This window comes from Ovis canadensis, chromosome 2 (assembly GCF_042477335.2).
Source record: "Ovis canadensis isolate MfBH-ARS-UI-01 breed Bighorn chromosome 2, ARS-UI_OviCan_v2, whole genome shotgun sequence".
Classification (NCBI taxonomy): Eukaryota; Metazoa; Chordata; class Mammalia; order Artiodactyla; family Bovidae; genus Ovis; species Ovis canadensis.
The window spans coordinates 205371409-205388238 of NC_091246.1; the positions used below are offsets into that span (position 1 = coordinate 205371409).

The 16830-nt window shown below is 39.6% G+C and overlaps 1 protein-coding gene across 3 annotated transcripts in view; it reads right to left on the minus strand.

The window, feature by feature from the left end:
- Window positions 1-16830, minus strand: part of BOLL (boule homolog, RNA binding protein) — a 62511-nt gene that overhangs the window by 16873 nt on the left and 28808 nt on the right. For 2 of the 3 annotated variants that reach the window (XM_069577929.1, XM_069577927.1), the window contains 2 exons: window positions 8725-8772; window positions 4700-4828 (listed from right to left, as the gene is read on the minus strand). In XM_069577929.1, the coding sequence (XP_069434030.1) occupies window positions 4700-4828; window positions 8725-8772 (177 nt within the window). The remainder of the gene's footprint in view (window positions 1-4699; window positions 4829-8724; window positions 8773-16830) is intronic. The other variant, XM_069577930.1, reaches the window with a different exon arrangement.

Below are 16830 nucleotides of genomic sequence, written 5' to 3' on the forward strand. Positions count from 1 at the left end.
CTAAACAAATGTAAGAAGCTAAGGATGAGTTACGAGTCGGGTAAGTTTGTATGTTGGGGACTGGAAGCTGAGCTGGTTTCCACAAAATGGTTTCTATTTATTCTGTTAAGTAGAAGGCACTATATTCTAAGAGTAAAGGGGGAAATAGTCATTGAAATAAGTGAGAAATAATTTTAATTTATTTTTATATTTTAGAAGAGCTAACTATCAACTCATAACAACAAGCCCTGTGTTTTCTAATTTTAGAGGAAAAAACACTTAAAATATAAACCAACCCATTCAATTAATTTATATATTAGACATGTATCTTTTGCCAGAAATAATATTAAAATAAAAATATACTTAAAACATTCTGTATTGAAGTATCATAAAAATTAATGGCACAAGTTATAAGTTAACATGTAATATTTCCAGAAATATCTTATTTTATTCCACTAAACAGTGAAACATAACTTGGTAAGTTATCTGATGTCAACATTAAGACTATGGTTCAGTGCCGAAAATAGATAATGGCTAAACGGTGAAGTCGCTCAGTCGTGTCCGACTCTTTGCAACCCTGTGGACTGTAGCCTACCAGGCTCCTCTGTCCATGGGATTCTCCAGGCAAGAATACTGGAGTGGGTTGCCATTTCCTTCTCCAGGGGATCTTCCTGACCCAGGGATCGAACCCAGGTCTCCCATATGGAGGCAGATGCTTTAACCTCCAAAAACATAATGTAAAAGCATTCTTAACTCACTGCCACCCTCCTTGAAAATCAGAAAAAAACAAAAAGAACAAAAGATAGATTTTTAAAATGTCATCATCAAGTAAACATGGATGTGCTCATGAATCCCAAATAACAAGGTAGTTCAGTTTAGTCACTCAGTCGTGTCCAACTCTTTGTGATCCCATGAACCGCAGGACGCCAGGCCTCCCTATCTATCACCAACTGCCGGAGGCTACCCAAACCCATGTCCGAAGAGTTGGTAATGCCATTGAACCATCTCATCCTCTGTCGTTCCCTTCTCCTGCCCTCAATCATTCCCAGCATCAGGGTCTTTTCAAATGAGTCAGCTCTTTGCATCAGGTGGCCAAAGGACTGAAGTTTCAGCTTCAACATCAGTCCTTCCAATGAACACCCAGGACTGATCTCCTTTACAATGGACTGGTTGGATCTCCTTGCAGTCCAAGGGACTCTTAGCAGTCTTCTCCAACATCATGGTTCAAAAGCATCAATTCTTCGGTGCTCAGCTTTCTTTATAGTCCAACTCTCACATCCATACATGACTACTGGAGAAACCATAGGCTTGACTAGACGGACCTTTGTTGACTAAGTAATGTCTCTGCTTTTTAATATGCTGTCTAGGTTGGTCATAACTTTCCTTCCAAGGAGTAAGTGTCTTTTAATTTCATGGCTGCAGTCATCATCTGCAATGATTTTGGAGCCCCCCAAAATTAAGTCAGTCACTATTTCCCCATCTATTTCCCAAGAAGTCATGGGACCGGATGCCATGATCTTAGAATGTTGAGTTTTAAGCCAACTTTCACTCTCCACTTTCATCAAGAGGCTCTTTAGTTCTTTACTTTCTGCCATAAGGGTGGTGTCATCTCCATATCTGAGGTTATTGATATTTCTCCTGGCAATCTTGAGTCCAGCTTGTGCTTCCTCCAGTGCAGCGTTTCTCATGATGTACTCTGCATAGAAGTTAAATAAGCAGGGTGACAATACACAGCCTTGACAATTCCTATTTGGAACCAGTCTGTTGTTCCATGTCTAGTTCTAACTTGCTTCCTGACCTGCATACAGATTTCTCAAGAGGCAGGTCAGGTGGCCTGGTATTCCCATCTCCTTCAGAACTTTCCAGTTTATTGTGATCCACACAGTCAAAGGCTTTGGCATAGTCAATAAAGCAGAAACAGTTTTTTTGAAACTCTCTTGCTTTCTCGATGATCCAGAGGATGTTGGCAATTTGATCTCTGGTTCCTCTGCCTTTTCTAAAACCAGCTTGAACATCTGGAAGTTCACGGTTCATGTATTGCTGAAGCCTGGCTTGGAGAATCTTGAGCATTACTTTACTAGCGTGTGAGACAAGTACAACTGTGCATTAATTTGAGCATTTTTTGGCATTGACTTTCTTTGGGATTGGAAAGAAAACTGACCTTTTCCAGTCCTGTGGCCACTGCTGAGTTTTCCAAATTTGCTGGCATATTGAATGTAGCACTTTCACAGCATCGTCTTTCAAGATTTGAAATCGCTCAACTGGAATTCCATCACCTCCACTAGCTTTGTTTGTAGTGCAGAATGCCTGCCAAATGCTATGCAATTTGCACCAATATAAGGGAGGATTCTGAAGCCTGAGGAAGGTTATAGATTTCCCTGAAAGGCCTATTTCTCAAGTGTAGGGGTGTGTTAGACCAAGGCAGAAGCAGGAAAGATCTCCTACAGAGAAGGAGAAATCATACTTTCACTATTTTGTGGTCTACTACTTTGCAGTATAGCTGAGGAACATTGCTGGAGATGAAGCAGGGTGAGAGTGTAAAGTGAAGTAACACTTACTACACCTTCATACAGAAAATCTCTGAAAAAAAAAAAAGACTTTGCCAGGAGCCAAATGAACTCCAGAACGCTAAAAATTCAGGGAAGAACATCTCAAGCAGGCAACAAAACAGAGTTGGTGGTAGGATGTTTGAGTCAACAGATTGCTTCTCCCACCTGTATTTCAGCAAAAAGCTGGTCTCATTTAAAGATAAGATGAGAAGGAAAAGGAAGCAACCTTAGGACTCTTCTCATCCTCTCCAACTCTATCAAGGGAAAAGCAAAAAGGGGGGAAAAAGAAAAAGATGAGAAATCATCCCAGAAAATAGTAGAAAAATTCAGATAAATAAAATTTCTTTGATCTTAAAGAAGTTATAATAACATGATCGCTAAAAAAGAGCCTCAAAAAGACATTTTAAGCCAAAAGACAACATTTATAGGCAACGATGTAAGCAAAGTGGCAGTTTGGGATAAAAAGAAGATTAAAAAACAGCAATGAAAGCTTCATTATTCATAAGAAAAAGTAGACTAAAAACAATGAAAAATATTCATGATTGTCTCAAAGCATATAAAACATTAACAATTACTATGATAAAAGAAATTATCTCAGAGATGATGGATATGAAAGATAAAAAGAGATCTCAACATATGCATAAATGGTATTCCTGAAGAAATAAAAGAACTGGAATACAAAAAAGTTTTTTCAAAGTTCAAACAGGAAAAAAGAAGTCCTGAAATAAAAACTAGTCTGAGAATCAAAGGAGCAAACTGTATCCCAGGAAGAATATTTTAAAGAGTGACAAATTTCAAGACATATTCTGGTAAAGTGAGTTCAAGTTAAGACACATTTTTTAGACATGCAGGAAGAAAAAGCAAATTACGTATGAGAGAGAAAGTCAGGCTGGCTTCAAACATTTTTATAACTATACTCAACACCAGAAAAGAGTAAATTAGAAGTTATAAGAGAAAAAAGCATTGTTATGGGCTGTATTGTGTTCTCTGAAGACTTATGTGTTGAAGTCCTAACCATTATGTCAGAGACTGACCTTATTTGGAGAGAGGGTCTTTACAGAGGTGAGCAAATTGAAGTATGGTCATTAGGGTGGAACCTAATCCAAAATGACTGGTATCTTTATAAAATTGGGAAACTTGGACACAGAGACAGGAAAGACAATGTGAAGACACAAGGAAAGGATGGTCATTGATAAGCCAAGAAGAAAGGCCTGGACTAGAGCCTTCCCTCAAAGGCCTCAGATGAAACCAACTCTGCCAACACCTTGATTTTGGACTTCTAGACTCCAGAACTATGAGACAATAAATTTCTCTTTTTAAGCCATCTAGTTCATTTTACTTTGTTCAGGCAGCCTTAGCAAAGTTATACAAGTATGATCCAGCTGTTTTATAGTTAGTCTTAACTTCTTCCAGATTTATAGACAACAAATACGTTGAACACACAAGCATGTAAGAACTCAAGGGAGTACAGCACATGTAAGCTTTCTTTAACAGAGTGCTTGCAGACTGTAATAACTGGAGGGTGACATGAAGAATGGAGAAATCATAGTAAAAGTATTGATAATAAACATTTAAGATTCCAAATTGTGGAAGCCGCTATTTCAGAAAAATTGTTATAAACTTTAGTAATAATAATAATAAATACACTCAAATTGGGAGGTCATTATTTATTTCCCAGTCTTTCACAACATACTTAAAATATGCCATGTACAGTTCCTGGTACATAGACGATGAGGTTATTAGTAATGGTTTGCAAATATAAACACTCGGAAGATAATATTTAGTTTTTAGTTATAAATTTGATTTATATCTTTGAAGGAAGAATTTTAAAGATTTTTTTCCTTCTTTAGTTTTTATATACTTTTAACTGACAGTGTTAGTAATAAGACAGGCAAACCAGAAGAAAGAGAAGCCCTTATCTTACTCTTTCAAGGGGATTGAGCCAGGGATAGTCTAGTAAACAGCTGAGTTGAGCAATGATTCAGAAATAGTGAAGAAGTCTAAGATGACATACTTAGATATAAAAAAGGGGAAGAGATGTGAATAAATCAAAGAAAACATAAGATGTTCAACTTCAATGAGGGTCTTGAACAAATATTTTTAGAAAAGGAAAAGAAATAAATGTTAAAATGAAGTGGTTATGGATATATTACTTTGAGACTAACACATACCTCTGGAACTGAAGCTTCCATCAGAGACATTGGAGGAGGAACACATCCACCATCTTGTGCAATTTCCACTGGTTGATAAATGACCTCAGAAGGTTGTAGGTACAAGAATGGAGCAGAAGAGGCAGGAGACTAAATTACAAAATCATGTTTCTAATTAAAATCGGATTAGTTATTTCAATTAAACCAAATGACTTAACCAATACATGAGAGATATACTGGTTTCACATTTTCCTAAAGTTGTTTCTAGGGACAACACAGAATTATCTTAAAAACAAACTAGGAACTCTAGGTTGCTATAAACTCCAATTATGTAGATATTATTAAATCACTTATTTATCACTTATAAGTACTAAAAAGTTCTTAGCAATTTAGAAGCTCATAAATAACGACAATCATTAAGATAACTATTAAAGGTTGTAATAATATAATCTATGGTATTTAAATTGGCTTACTTTCACATGCTAGCAAAGTAATACTCAAAATTCTCCAACAGGCTCAACAGTGGGTGAACCGAGAACTTCCAGATATTTAAGTTGGATTTAGAAAAGGCAGAGGAACCAGAGATCAAATTGCTAACATCTGTTGGATCATCGAAAAAGCAAGAGAGTTTCAGAAAAACTGTTTCTGCTTTATTGACTATGCCAAAGCCTTTGATTGTGTGGATCACAATAAACTGTGGGAAATTCCGAAGGACATGGGAATACCAGACCACCTGACCTGCCTCTTGAGAAACCTGTATGCAGGTCAGGAAGCAACAGTTAGAAATGGACATGGAACAACAGACTGGTTCAAAATTGGGAAAGGAGTACATCAAGGCTGTATATTGTCACCCTGTTTATCTAACATATGCAGAGAAAATCATGCAAAATGCTGGGCTGGAAGAAGCACAAGCTGGAATCAAGATTGCCAACAACCTCAGATATGCGGATGACACCCCCCTATGGCAGAAAGCAAAGAGGAACGAAAGAGCCTCCTGGTGAAGGTAAAAGAGGAGGGTGAAAAAGTTGGCTCAAAACTCAACATTCAGAAAACAAAGATCATGGCATCTGGTCTCATTCAGTTCAGTTCAGTTGCTCAGTCATGTCTGACTCTCTGCGACCACATGAACTGCAGCGCGCCAGGCCTCCCTGTCATCACCAACTCCCGGAGTTTACTCAGACTCATGTCCATCGAGTCGGTGATGCCATCCAGCCATCTCATCCTCTGTCGTCCCCTTCTCCTGCCCCCAATCCCTCCCAGCATCAGAATCTTTTCCAATGAGTCAACTCTTCACATGAGGTGGCCAAAGTACTGGAGTTTCAGCTTTAGCATCATTCCTTCCAAAGAAATCCCAGGGCTGATCTCCTTCAGAATGGACTGGTTGGATCTCCTTGCAGTCCAAGGGACTCTCAAGAGTCTTCTCCAACACCACAGTTCAAAAGTATCAATTCTTCGGCGCTCACCTTTCTTCACAGTCCAACTCTCACATCCATACATGACCACAGGAAAAACCATAGCCTTGACTAGACGGACCTTAGTCAGCAAAGTAATGTCTCTGCTTTTCAATATGCTATCTAGGTTGGTCATAACTTTTCTTCCAAGGAGTAAGCGTCTTTTATTTCCATGGCTGCAGTCACCATCTGCAGTGATTTTGGAGCCCAAAGAATAAAGTCTGACACTGGTCCCATTACTTCATCGCAAATAGATGGGGAAAACAATGGAAACAGTGTCAGACTGTATTTTCTTGGGGTACAAAATCACTGTGAATGGTGACTGCAGCCATGAAATTAAGACACTTGCTCCTTGGAAGAAAAGCTATGACCAACCCAGACAGCATATTAACAAGCAGAGACTTTACTTTGCCAACAGAGCTCCCTCTAGTCAAAGCTATGGTTTTTCTAGTAGTCATGTATGGATGAGAGTTGGACCATAAAGGCTGAGCACTGAAGAACTGATGCTTTTGAACTGTGGTGCGTTTCTCATGATGTATTCTGCATTTAAGTTAAATAAGCAGGGTGACAATATATAGCCTTGATGTACTCCTTTTCCTATTTGGAACCAGTCTGTTGTTCCATGTCCAGTTCTAACTGTAGCTTCCTGACCTGGATATAGGTTTCTCAAGAGGCAGGTCAGGTGGTCTGGTATTCCCATCTCTTTCAGAATTTTCCATAGTTTATTGTGATCCACACAGTCAAAGGCTTTGGCATAGTTAGCGAAGCAGAAATAGATGTTTTTCTGGAACTCTCTTGCTTTTTCGATGATCCAGCGGATGTTAGCAATTTGATCTTTGGTTCCTCTGCCTTTTCTAAAATCAGCTTGAACATCTGGAAGTTCATGGTTCACGTATTGCTGAAGCCTGGCTTGGAGAATTTTGAGCATTACTTTACCAGCGTGTGAAGAAGCACAAGCTGGAATCAAGATTGCCGGGAGAAATATCAATAACCTCATATATGCAGATGATACCACCCTTATGGCAGAAAGTGAAGAGGAACTAGAAAGCCTCTTGATGAAAGTGAAAGTGGAGAACGAAAAAGTTGGCTTAAAGCTCAACATTCTGAAAACGAAGATCATGGCATCTGGTCCCATCACTTCATGGGAAATAGATGGGGAAACAGTGGAAACAGTGTCAGACTTTATTTTTTTGGGCTCCAAAATCACTGCAGATGGTGACTGCAGACATGAAATTAAAAGACGCTTACTCCTTGGAAGAAAAGTTATGACCAACCTAGATAGCATATTCAAAAGCCGAGACATTACTTTGCCAACAAAGGTCTGTCTAGTCAAGGCTATGGTTTTTCCAGTAGTCATGTATGGATGTGAGAGTTGGACTGTGAAGAAACCTGAGCGCCAAAGAATTGATGCTTTTGAACTGTGGTGTTGGAGAAGACTCTTGAGAGTCCCTTGGACTGCAAGGAGATCCAACCAGTCCATTCTGAAGGAGACCAGCCCTGGGATTTCTTTGGAAGGATGATGCTAAAGCTGAAACTCCAGTACTTTGGCCACCTCATGCGAAGAGTTGACTCATTGGAAAAGACTCTGATGCTGGGAGGGATTGGGGGCAGGAGGAGAAGGCGACAACAGAGGATCAGATGGCTGGATAGCATCACTGATTCGATGGACATGAGTCTGAGTGAACTCTGGGAGTTGGTGATGGACGGGGAGGCCTGGCGTGCTGCGATTCATGGTGTTGCCAAGAGTCGGACACAACTGAGCGACTGAACTGAACTGAACTGACCTGTGGTGCTGGAGAACTCTTGAGAGTCCCTTGGACTGCAAGGAGATCAAATCAGTCAATCATAAAGGAAATCAATCCTGAATATTCACTGGAGGGACTGATTCTGAAGCTGAAGCTCTACTCCTCTGGCCATCTGATGGGAAGAGCTGACTCACTGGAAAAGACCTTGATGCCAGGAAAGATTGAAGGGAGGAGCAGAATGGAATGAGAGAAGATGAGATGGTTGGATGGTATCACCGACTCAATGGGAATGAGTCTGAGCAAGCTCTGGGAAATGGTGAAGGACAGGGAATCCTGGTGTGCTGCAGTCCACAGAATTTCAAAGACTAGGACATGACTGAGAGACTGAACAACAACAAATGTCTCTGTTCAGCTTTCTGACTTCCCATGAAGTGGGACTTGTCAAACCAACTTTCTGGTGGTATACCATTTGCTATCAAAGATGAGAGATGGAACATTTATTTAGAAACATAAATAAAACTGAAGCAAAATATGAAGTGAAGCTAGAAAAATGCTACGTTTTCTAATATTAATAACATAGCACTTATTTATAAAATACTTTTACTTACATGGTCTCATTTGATCTTTACAAAAGTCATGTGAGAAAACTTTCCAAGGTATGGTATCATTAGTTCCATTTGCAAATGAAAAAGCTGAGAAATATAGTGATTAAATGAATTGCCAAATCAGTTAATAAATCAGTATCACAGTTAATAAATACTAGAGGAAGGTCTCAAATCTAGTCTTCCTGACTTAAATATTCATGTAGTCCTCACAAAAACAGTGAAAAAAGTTAAAAGTTAGTATTTACCTGAGGAACATTCCACTGCCATTGACCTGGTAGACACTGTGCAGGGGCCTAAAACGAAAAAACAACAACAACAAAAAAAAACAAAAAAAGCCCACTAGATTGTAAACAAGGGTTAAAACTGAATATCTACCTGCAAAAGTATGAAGTTGAACCCCTATACTTCAAACCATATACAAAAATTAACCCAACATGGGTAAGAGATAGAAATGTAAGAGCTAAAACTACAAAACTCTTAGAAGAAAATATAGATGTAAATCTTTGTGACTTTGAACCAGGCAATTAAAAAAATATGACATCAAAAGCACAGGAAACAATAAGAGAAAAAAAGATAAACTGGATTTCACTAACATGAAAAACTTTCGTGGTACAAAAGACACCATCAAGGAGGTAAAAATAAACCACAAGACTAGAAGAAATATTTATAAATTATATAGCTGATAAGGAACTTGGATCTAAGCAAAGAACCCATACAGCTCAATAATAAAAGGCAAGTAACCCAATATAAGGGCTTCCCTTGTGGCTCAGCTGGTAAGGAATCTGAGTGCAACGCACGGGACCTGGGTTTGATTCCTCGGTTGGGAAGATCCCCTGGAGAAAGGAAAGGCTACCCACTCCAGTATTCTGGCCTGGAGAATTCCAAGGAGGTTGCAAAGAGTCCGATACGACTGAGTGACTTTCACTTAAGAATCACTTAACCCAATATAAAAATTGGTTAATGATATGAACAGACATTATTGCAAAGCAAATACACAAAAACCATCAATAAGCATCTAAAAGATATTCAACATCATTTGCCTTGTAATCCTCTTCATAGATCAAAGCCTTGTTGTAGTGAAGGGACTTGAGTAACTCAATGAAACTATGAGCCATGCTGGGCAGGGCCACCCAAGACGGATGGGTCACAGAGAAGAGTTCTGACCAAACGGGATCCACTGGAGGAGGGAATGACAAACCACTCCAATATTCTTGCTGTGAGAACCCCATGAGCAGTATGAAAAGGCAAAAAGATATACCACCAGAAAATGAGTCCCCCATGTCTGTAGGTGTCCAATGTGGTACTAGGGAAGAGCAGAGAGATAGCTCCAGAAGAAAGAAAAGGCTGGGCCAAAGCAGAAATGACACCCAGTTGTGGATGTGTCTGGTGGTGAAAAGAGAGTCCGATGCTGTTAAAACAATGTCACATAGAAACTTCTGGAATGTCAGATCCATGAATCAAGGTAAACTAGACATGGTCAAGCAGGAGATGGCAAAAGTGAACATTGACATTTTAGGAATCAGTGAACTAAAATAGATGGGAATGGGCGAATTTGATTCAGATGACCATTGTATCTACTGCTGTGGGCAAGAATCCCTTAGAAGAAATGGAATAGCCCTCATAGCCAACAAGAGAGTCTGAAATGCACTACTTGGGTACAATCTCAAAAAGGACAGAATAATCTTAGTCTGTATCCAAGGCAAACCATTGAACCTCACAGTGCCTGAACCATTGATGCTAAGGAAGCTGAAGTTGACTGGTCTGATGAAGACCTCCAAGACCTTCTAGAATTAACAGGAAAAAAAAAGTCTTTTCATCATAGGAGATTGGAATACAAAAGTAGGAAGTCAAGAGATACCAGGAGTAAGTAATAGGTAAGTTAGGCCTTGGAGTACAAAATGAAGCAGGGCAAAGACTAACAGTTTTATCAAGAAAACACACTGGGCATAGCAAATACCCCTTTCTAACAACACAAGAGACAACTTTCCATATGGACATTACCAGATGATCACTGAAATCAGACTGATTATACTCTTTGCAGCCAAAGATGGAGAAGCTCTATACAGTCAGCAAAAAAACAAGACCAGCAACAGACTATGGCTCAGATTATCAGCTCCTTACTGCAAAATTCAGGCTTAAATTGAAAAAAGTAGGGAAAACCACTAGGCCATTCAGGTATGACCTAAATCAAATGTTTTATGATTATATAGTGGAGGTGATGAATAGATGAAAGGGATCAGATATGGCAGATAGAGTGCCTGAAGACCTATGGTCAAGGTTTCTAACACTGTATAGGTGGTGGTGACCAAAACCATCCCAAAGAAAAAGAAATGCAAGAAGGCAAAGTGGTGGTCTGATGAGGCTTTTCAAATAGCTGAGGAAAGAAGAGAAGTGAAAAGCAAGCAAGGAAGGAAGGGAAAGATAAACCAAACTGAATGCAGAGTTCCAGAGAATAACAAGGAGAGATAAGAAGGACTTCTTCCATGAACAATGTGAAGAAGTAGAGGGAAACAACAGACTAGGAAAGACTAGAGATTTCTTCAAGAAAACCGGAGATATCTAGGGAACATTTCATGTAAAGGTAGGGACAACAAAGGATAGAAATGTTAAGGACCTAACAGAAGCAGAACAGATTAAGAGGTGGCAAGAATACACAGAACTATACAAAAAAAGGTTTTCATGACCAGGATAACCATGATAGTGTGGTCACTCACCTACAGCCAGACATTCTAGAGTGTGAAGTCAAGTGGGCCTTATGAAGCATTACTACAAACAAAGCTAGCAGAGGTAATGGAATTCTAGCTGAGCTATTTAAACTCCTAAGATGATGCTGTTAAAGTACTGTGCTCAATGTGTCAGCAAATTTGGAAAACTCAGCAGCAGCCACAGGGTTGGAAAATGTCAATTTTTATTCCACTCCCAAAGCAGCACAATGCCAAAGAATGTTCAAACTACCATACAACTGCACTCATTTCACATGCTAGTGTGAAAAATCCTTCAAGCTAGGCTTCTGCACTATGTGAACTGAGAATTTCCAAATGTACAAGCTGGGTTTAGAAACGGCAGAGGAACCAGAAATCAAATTGTCAAAATTTGCTGGATCATGGAGAAAAGAAGTGAATTTCAGAAAAACATCTTATGCTTCATTGACTATGCTAAAGCCTTTGACTGTGTGGAACACAACAAACTGTGGAAAATTCTTAAAGACATGGGAATACCAGACCACCTTACCTGTCTCCTGAGAAATCTGTATGTGGGTCAAGAAGCAACAGTTAGAACTGGACATGGAACAATGGACTGGTTCAAAGTTGGGAAAGGAGTGCAATAAGGCTGTATATTGTCACAATGATCATTTAAACTCATATGCAAAGTACACCATGCAAAATGCCAGGTTGGATGAATTACAGGCTGAAATTAAGACTGCTGGGAGAAATATCAACAACCTCATATATACAGATGATACCACTCTAATGGCAGAAAGTGAAGAGGAACTAAAGAGCCTTGTGATAGAGGATGAGAGGAGAGAAAAAAACTGGCTTAAAATTCAACAATCAAAGAGCTAAGATCATGGCATCTGGTGCTATTCAGTTCAGTTCAACTCAGTTCAGTCGCTCAGTCATGTCCGACTCTCTGCGACCCTATGAATCACAGCACGCCAGGCCTCCCTGTCCATCACCAACTTCCAGAGTTTACTCAGACTCATGTCCATCGAGTCGGTGATGCCATCCAGCCACCTCATCCTCTGTCGTCCCCTTCTCCTCCTGCCCCCCAATCCCTCCCAGCATCAGAATCTCTTCCAATGAGTCAACTCTTCACATGAGGTGGCCAAAGTATTGGAGTTTCATCTTTTAGCATCAGTCCTTCCAATGAACACCCAGGACTGATCTCCTTCAGAATGGACTGGTTGGATCTACTTGCAGTCCAAGGGACTCTCAAGAGTCTTCTCCAACACCACAGTTCAAAAGCATCAATTCTTCGGTGCTCAGCTTTCTTCACAGTCCAACTCTCACATCCATATATGACCACTGGAAAAACCATAGCCTTGACTAGACGGACCTTTGTTGGCAAAGTAATGTCTCTGCTTTTGAATATGCTATCTAGGTTGGTCATAACTTTTCTTCCAAGGAGTAAGCATCTTTTAATTTCATGTCTGCAGTCACCATCTGCACTGATTTTGGAGCCCCCCAAAATAAAGTCTGACACTGTTTCCACTGTTTCCCCATCTATTTCCCATGAAATGATGGGACCGGATGCCATGATCTTCGTTTTCTGAATGTTGAGCTTTAAGCCAACTTTTTCACTCTTCTCTTTCACTTTCATCAAGAGGCTTTTGAGTTCTTCTTCACTTTCTGCCATAAGGGTGGTGTCATCTGCATACCTGAGGTTATTGATATTTTTCCTGGCAATCTTGATTCCAGCTTGTGCTTCTTCCAGCCCAGCATTTCTCATGATGTACTCTGCATATAAGTTAAATAAGCAGGGTGACAATACACAGCCTTGATGTACTCCTTTTCCTATTTGGAACCAGTCTGTTGTTCCATGTCCAGTTCTAACTGTTGCTTCCTGACCTGGATATAGGTTTCTCAAGAGGCAGGTCAGGTGGTCTGGTATGCCCATCTGTTTCAGAATTTTCCACAGTTGATTGTGATCCACATAGTCAAAGGCTTTGGCATAGTCAATAAAGCAGAAATAGATGTTTTTCTGAAACTCTCTTGCTTTTTTGATGATCCAGTGGATGTTGGCAATTTGACCTCTGGCTCCTCTGCCTTTTCTAAAACCAGCTTGAATCTGGAAGTTCACAGTTCATGTATTGCTGAAGCTACTTCATGGCTAATAGAGGGGGGAAAAGTGGAAACACTTACAGATTTTAGTTTCTTGGGCTTCAAAATCACTGTGAATGGTGACTGTAGCCATGAAATTAAGACACTTGCCCCTTGGAAGAAAAGCTATGACAAACCTAGAGAGCATATGTAAAAGTAAAGACATCACTTTACCAATAAAGTTCTGTATAGTCAAAGCTATGGTTTTTCCAGTAGTTGTGTATGGATGTGAGAACTGGGAGATAAAGAATGCTGAGCACCAAAGAATTGATGCTTTCGGATTGTGGTGCTGGGCACACAATTTTGAGAGTCACTTGGACTGCAAGGAGATCAAACCAGCCAATCCTAAAGGAAATCAACCCTGAATATTCGTAGGAAGGACTGATGCTGAAGCTGAAGCTGCAATACTTTGACCACCTGATGCAAAGAGCTGACTCATTAGAAAAGACCCTGATGCTGGGAAAGATTGAAGGCAAAAGGAGAAGAGAGTGGCAGAGGATGAGATAGATAGCATCACTGACTCAATGGACACATGTTTTTGAGCAAACTCTGGGAGATGGTGAAGGACAGGGAAGCATGGCATGCTGCAGTTCATGGGGAAGCAGAGAGTTAGACATTCCTTAGTGACTGAACAGCAACAACAATGGAAATCAAAACCACACTGTGATATGACTTCACATACACTAGTATGGCTATAGTAAAAAATGTAAGTAATAAGTGTGTGCAAAGATGTGGAGAAACCCTCATAAACTGCTGGTGGGACTGTAAAATGGTGCAGACTTTTGGAAAGTATGACACATCCTTAAAAGGTTAAATATAGAGATACCATTTGATTTAGCAATTCCACTCCTAGATACAAGAGCTAGCAGAAACGAAAACATAAGTCCACAAAAAATCTGTACACAAATGTTCGTAACAGCATTATCTGTAAGAGTAAAGGTGGAAACAACCCAAAAGTCCATCAACAAATGAACAGATAAACAAAATGTGGTACTATAGGCATATAATGTCCAAAAATAGGCAAATCTATAAAGACAGGAAGTATTGATATATTACTGGTTGCCTAGGACAGGGAGGAGGGGGTAAGAGGAATGACTACTAATGGGTAAAGCTCCCCGCCCCCACCCCGTGGTATGGTAGCAACTGTAAATTTAGTAAAAACTACTCTGTTGTAGAGGCTTCCCAGGTGGCGCCAGAGGTAAACCTGCTGATCCAGGAGACACAGAGATGTGGGTTTGATCTCTGAGTCAGGAAGATCCCCTGGAGAAGGGCATGGCAACTCACTCACTCCAGTATTCTTGCCTGGAGAATCCCATGGACAGAGGAACCTGGTGGGCTAGCTATAGTCCATAGGATTGCAAAGAGTCAGATGTAAGAAGCAACTTAGCACACATTCTGTTGTACTCGTTGAAAAGGTGAATTGTATATGGTATATGAATATCTAAATAAAGCTTTATTTAAATAAAAAAGAGAGTCAAGTTATTTAAGGTACTTATTGTAAGATGACAACAGTAAAGACAGTCTTTTTAACTCATTTGTATTATTCTTTAATAATAAATGTTTTAGCTTATTTTCTACCTTTAATAAATTTTTTAAAATTATTAAAGTAAAAAAGACAGAAAATAAGATTCCATGAATCTACTATTGAAATGGTTAATTTGCAGTAGACGACATCAACTGCTAATGGATGACATCAATATGATAACCAAGTGAGGTCTGTGTTCTTTATAGCATGTTTAAAAAGGCAAGATCATCTCTTAAGAAAATATTTTAATAAAAATCTGAAATAACATGATTAATGTACAGATTTGTTAAATAAAATCACTATCTACTTCTGAAGTGAAATATACAAGAGATAAATACTGACCGAACCAGTCATTATCTGATTTGACTAACAAAAACTGATAAAGCTATCAATCTCAGAATTTGTAAAAAGAGCAAGGGAAGAGATTATCAAAGTGGCAGTTTTAAAGGGAGAATGATGATGAATAAATATATAACTGGAAAGAAATATGCAAAGTGAAATTATTGCTTACATTGCAAAATATTATTATACAAATTAGTATAAAAATCTTGCCCAAGTATATCTAGGTAATATACTTCCAGTTTTGTAATTTGTGTCAAGTGGAAAATCAGAGCCAAAGTATAAAACTAAACTGTATTAGAAACATTACAGAATACATCTATGTCATGCATGTACATATGTAATCAATTAATGGAGGAGGAGCTGGACTCCACAAAGTGCAAGCAGAAAGCAACTTCAATATTTCTTATCTCTGGCACTTTACAAAGCACTTTGTTAAAACTAGTGTTTACCAGTGGTGAGAGGGAAGGGGGAGGGAAAAAGAAGGTTGGGGTTAAAAGGTACAAGCTATTATGTATAAAATAAATAAACTGTAAGGATGTGGCAACCCACTCCAGTATTCTTGCCTGGAAAATCCCATGGACAGACGAGCCTGGAGGGCCCCAGTCTGTGGGGTCAGACATGACTGAGCGACTAACACAACACAAGGATATACAGGGTCTGCATGCAGGTTAAGTTGCTTTAGTTGTGTCCAACTCTATGACCCTATGGACTGTAGCCTGCCAAAATCCTCTGTTCATGGGGTTCTCCAGGCAAGAATACTGGAGTGGGTTGCCATTTCCTCCTCTAAGGGATCTTCTCGACCCAAGGATCAAACCCACATCTCTTAACTCTCTTGCACTGGCAGTCAGGTTCCTTACCACCAGTGCCACCTGAGAAGCCCACACAGGGAATACAGACACTTAAAAAATAATTTATTTTTGGTTGTGCTGGGTCTTTGCTGCTATGCTCGGACTTTCTCTAGTTGAGGGAGTGGGGGGCTACTCTCTAGTTGGGGTGCATGGGCTTCTCACTGAGGTGGCTTCTCTTGTTCCGGAGCAAAGGCTCTGAGTGTATGGGCTTCAGCGGCATGTGGGCTCAGCAGTTGCGGCTTCCCGGCTCTAGAGCACAGACTCAATAGTTGTAATGCATAGGCTTAGTTGCTCCACAGCATGTGAGAACTTCCCGCATGAGGGACTGAACCCGTGTCTCTTGCACTGGCAGGTGAGCTCTCCACCACTGAGTCACCAGGGAAGTCCTGGCCAATATTTTATAATAACTATAAAGGGAGTAAAATCTATAAAAATTTTGAATCACTATGATGTACACCTGAAGCTAGTGTACATCAACTATACTTCAATAAAAAACAAAATTTTCAAAGGGTAAACAGACAAACAAAAAACCTTGTGTTGAGCTGGTTTTGCTAGCCTCCAGATAAAAATCAGGAAAAATTATTTTTTGGCATGTTAACAGATTCCAAATGCTGACTCTCTTGTCAGGTACTTTTTTCTTTGGTGATGTCCTTGCTGAGAACTTCTGACTACAATTTTAGACCTAGATTCTAGGGGTCTACTTCACATAGATTTTTTCTCTCTTGGGGTCACTTTATACTTTTTTGGAAAGATTTTCTTTTGTGAGGTTCTTATCTTGCTCTTGGGAAACAAACTTTGCTTGCTATGAGACGTTCA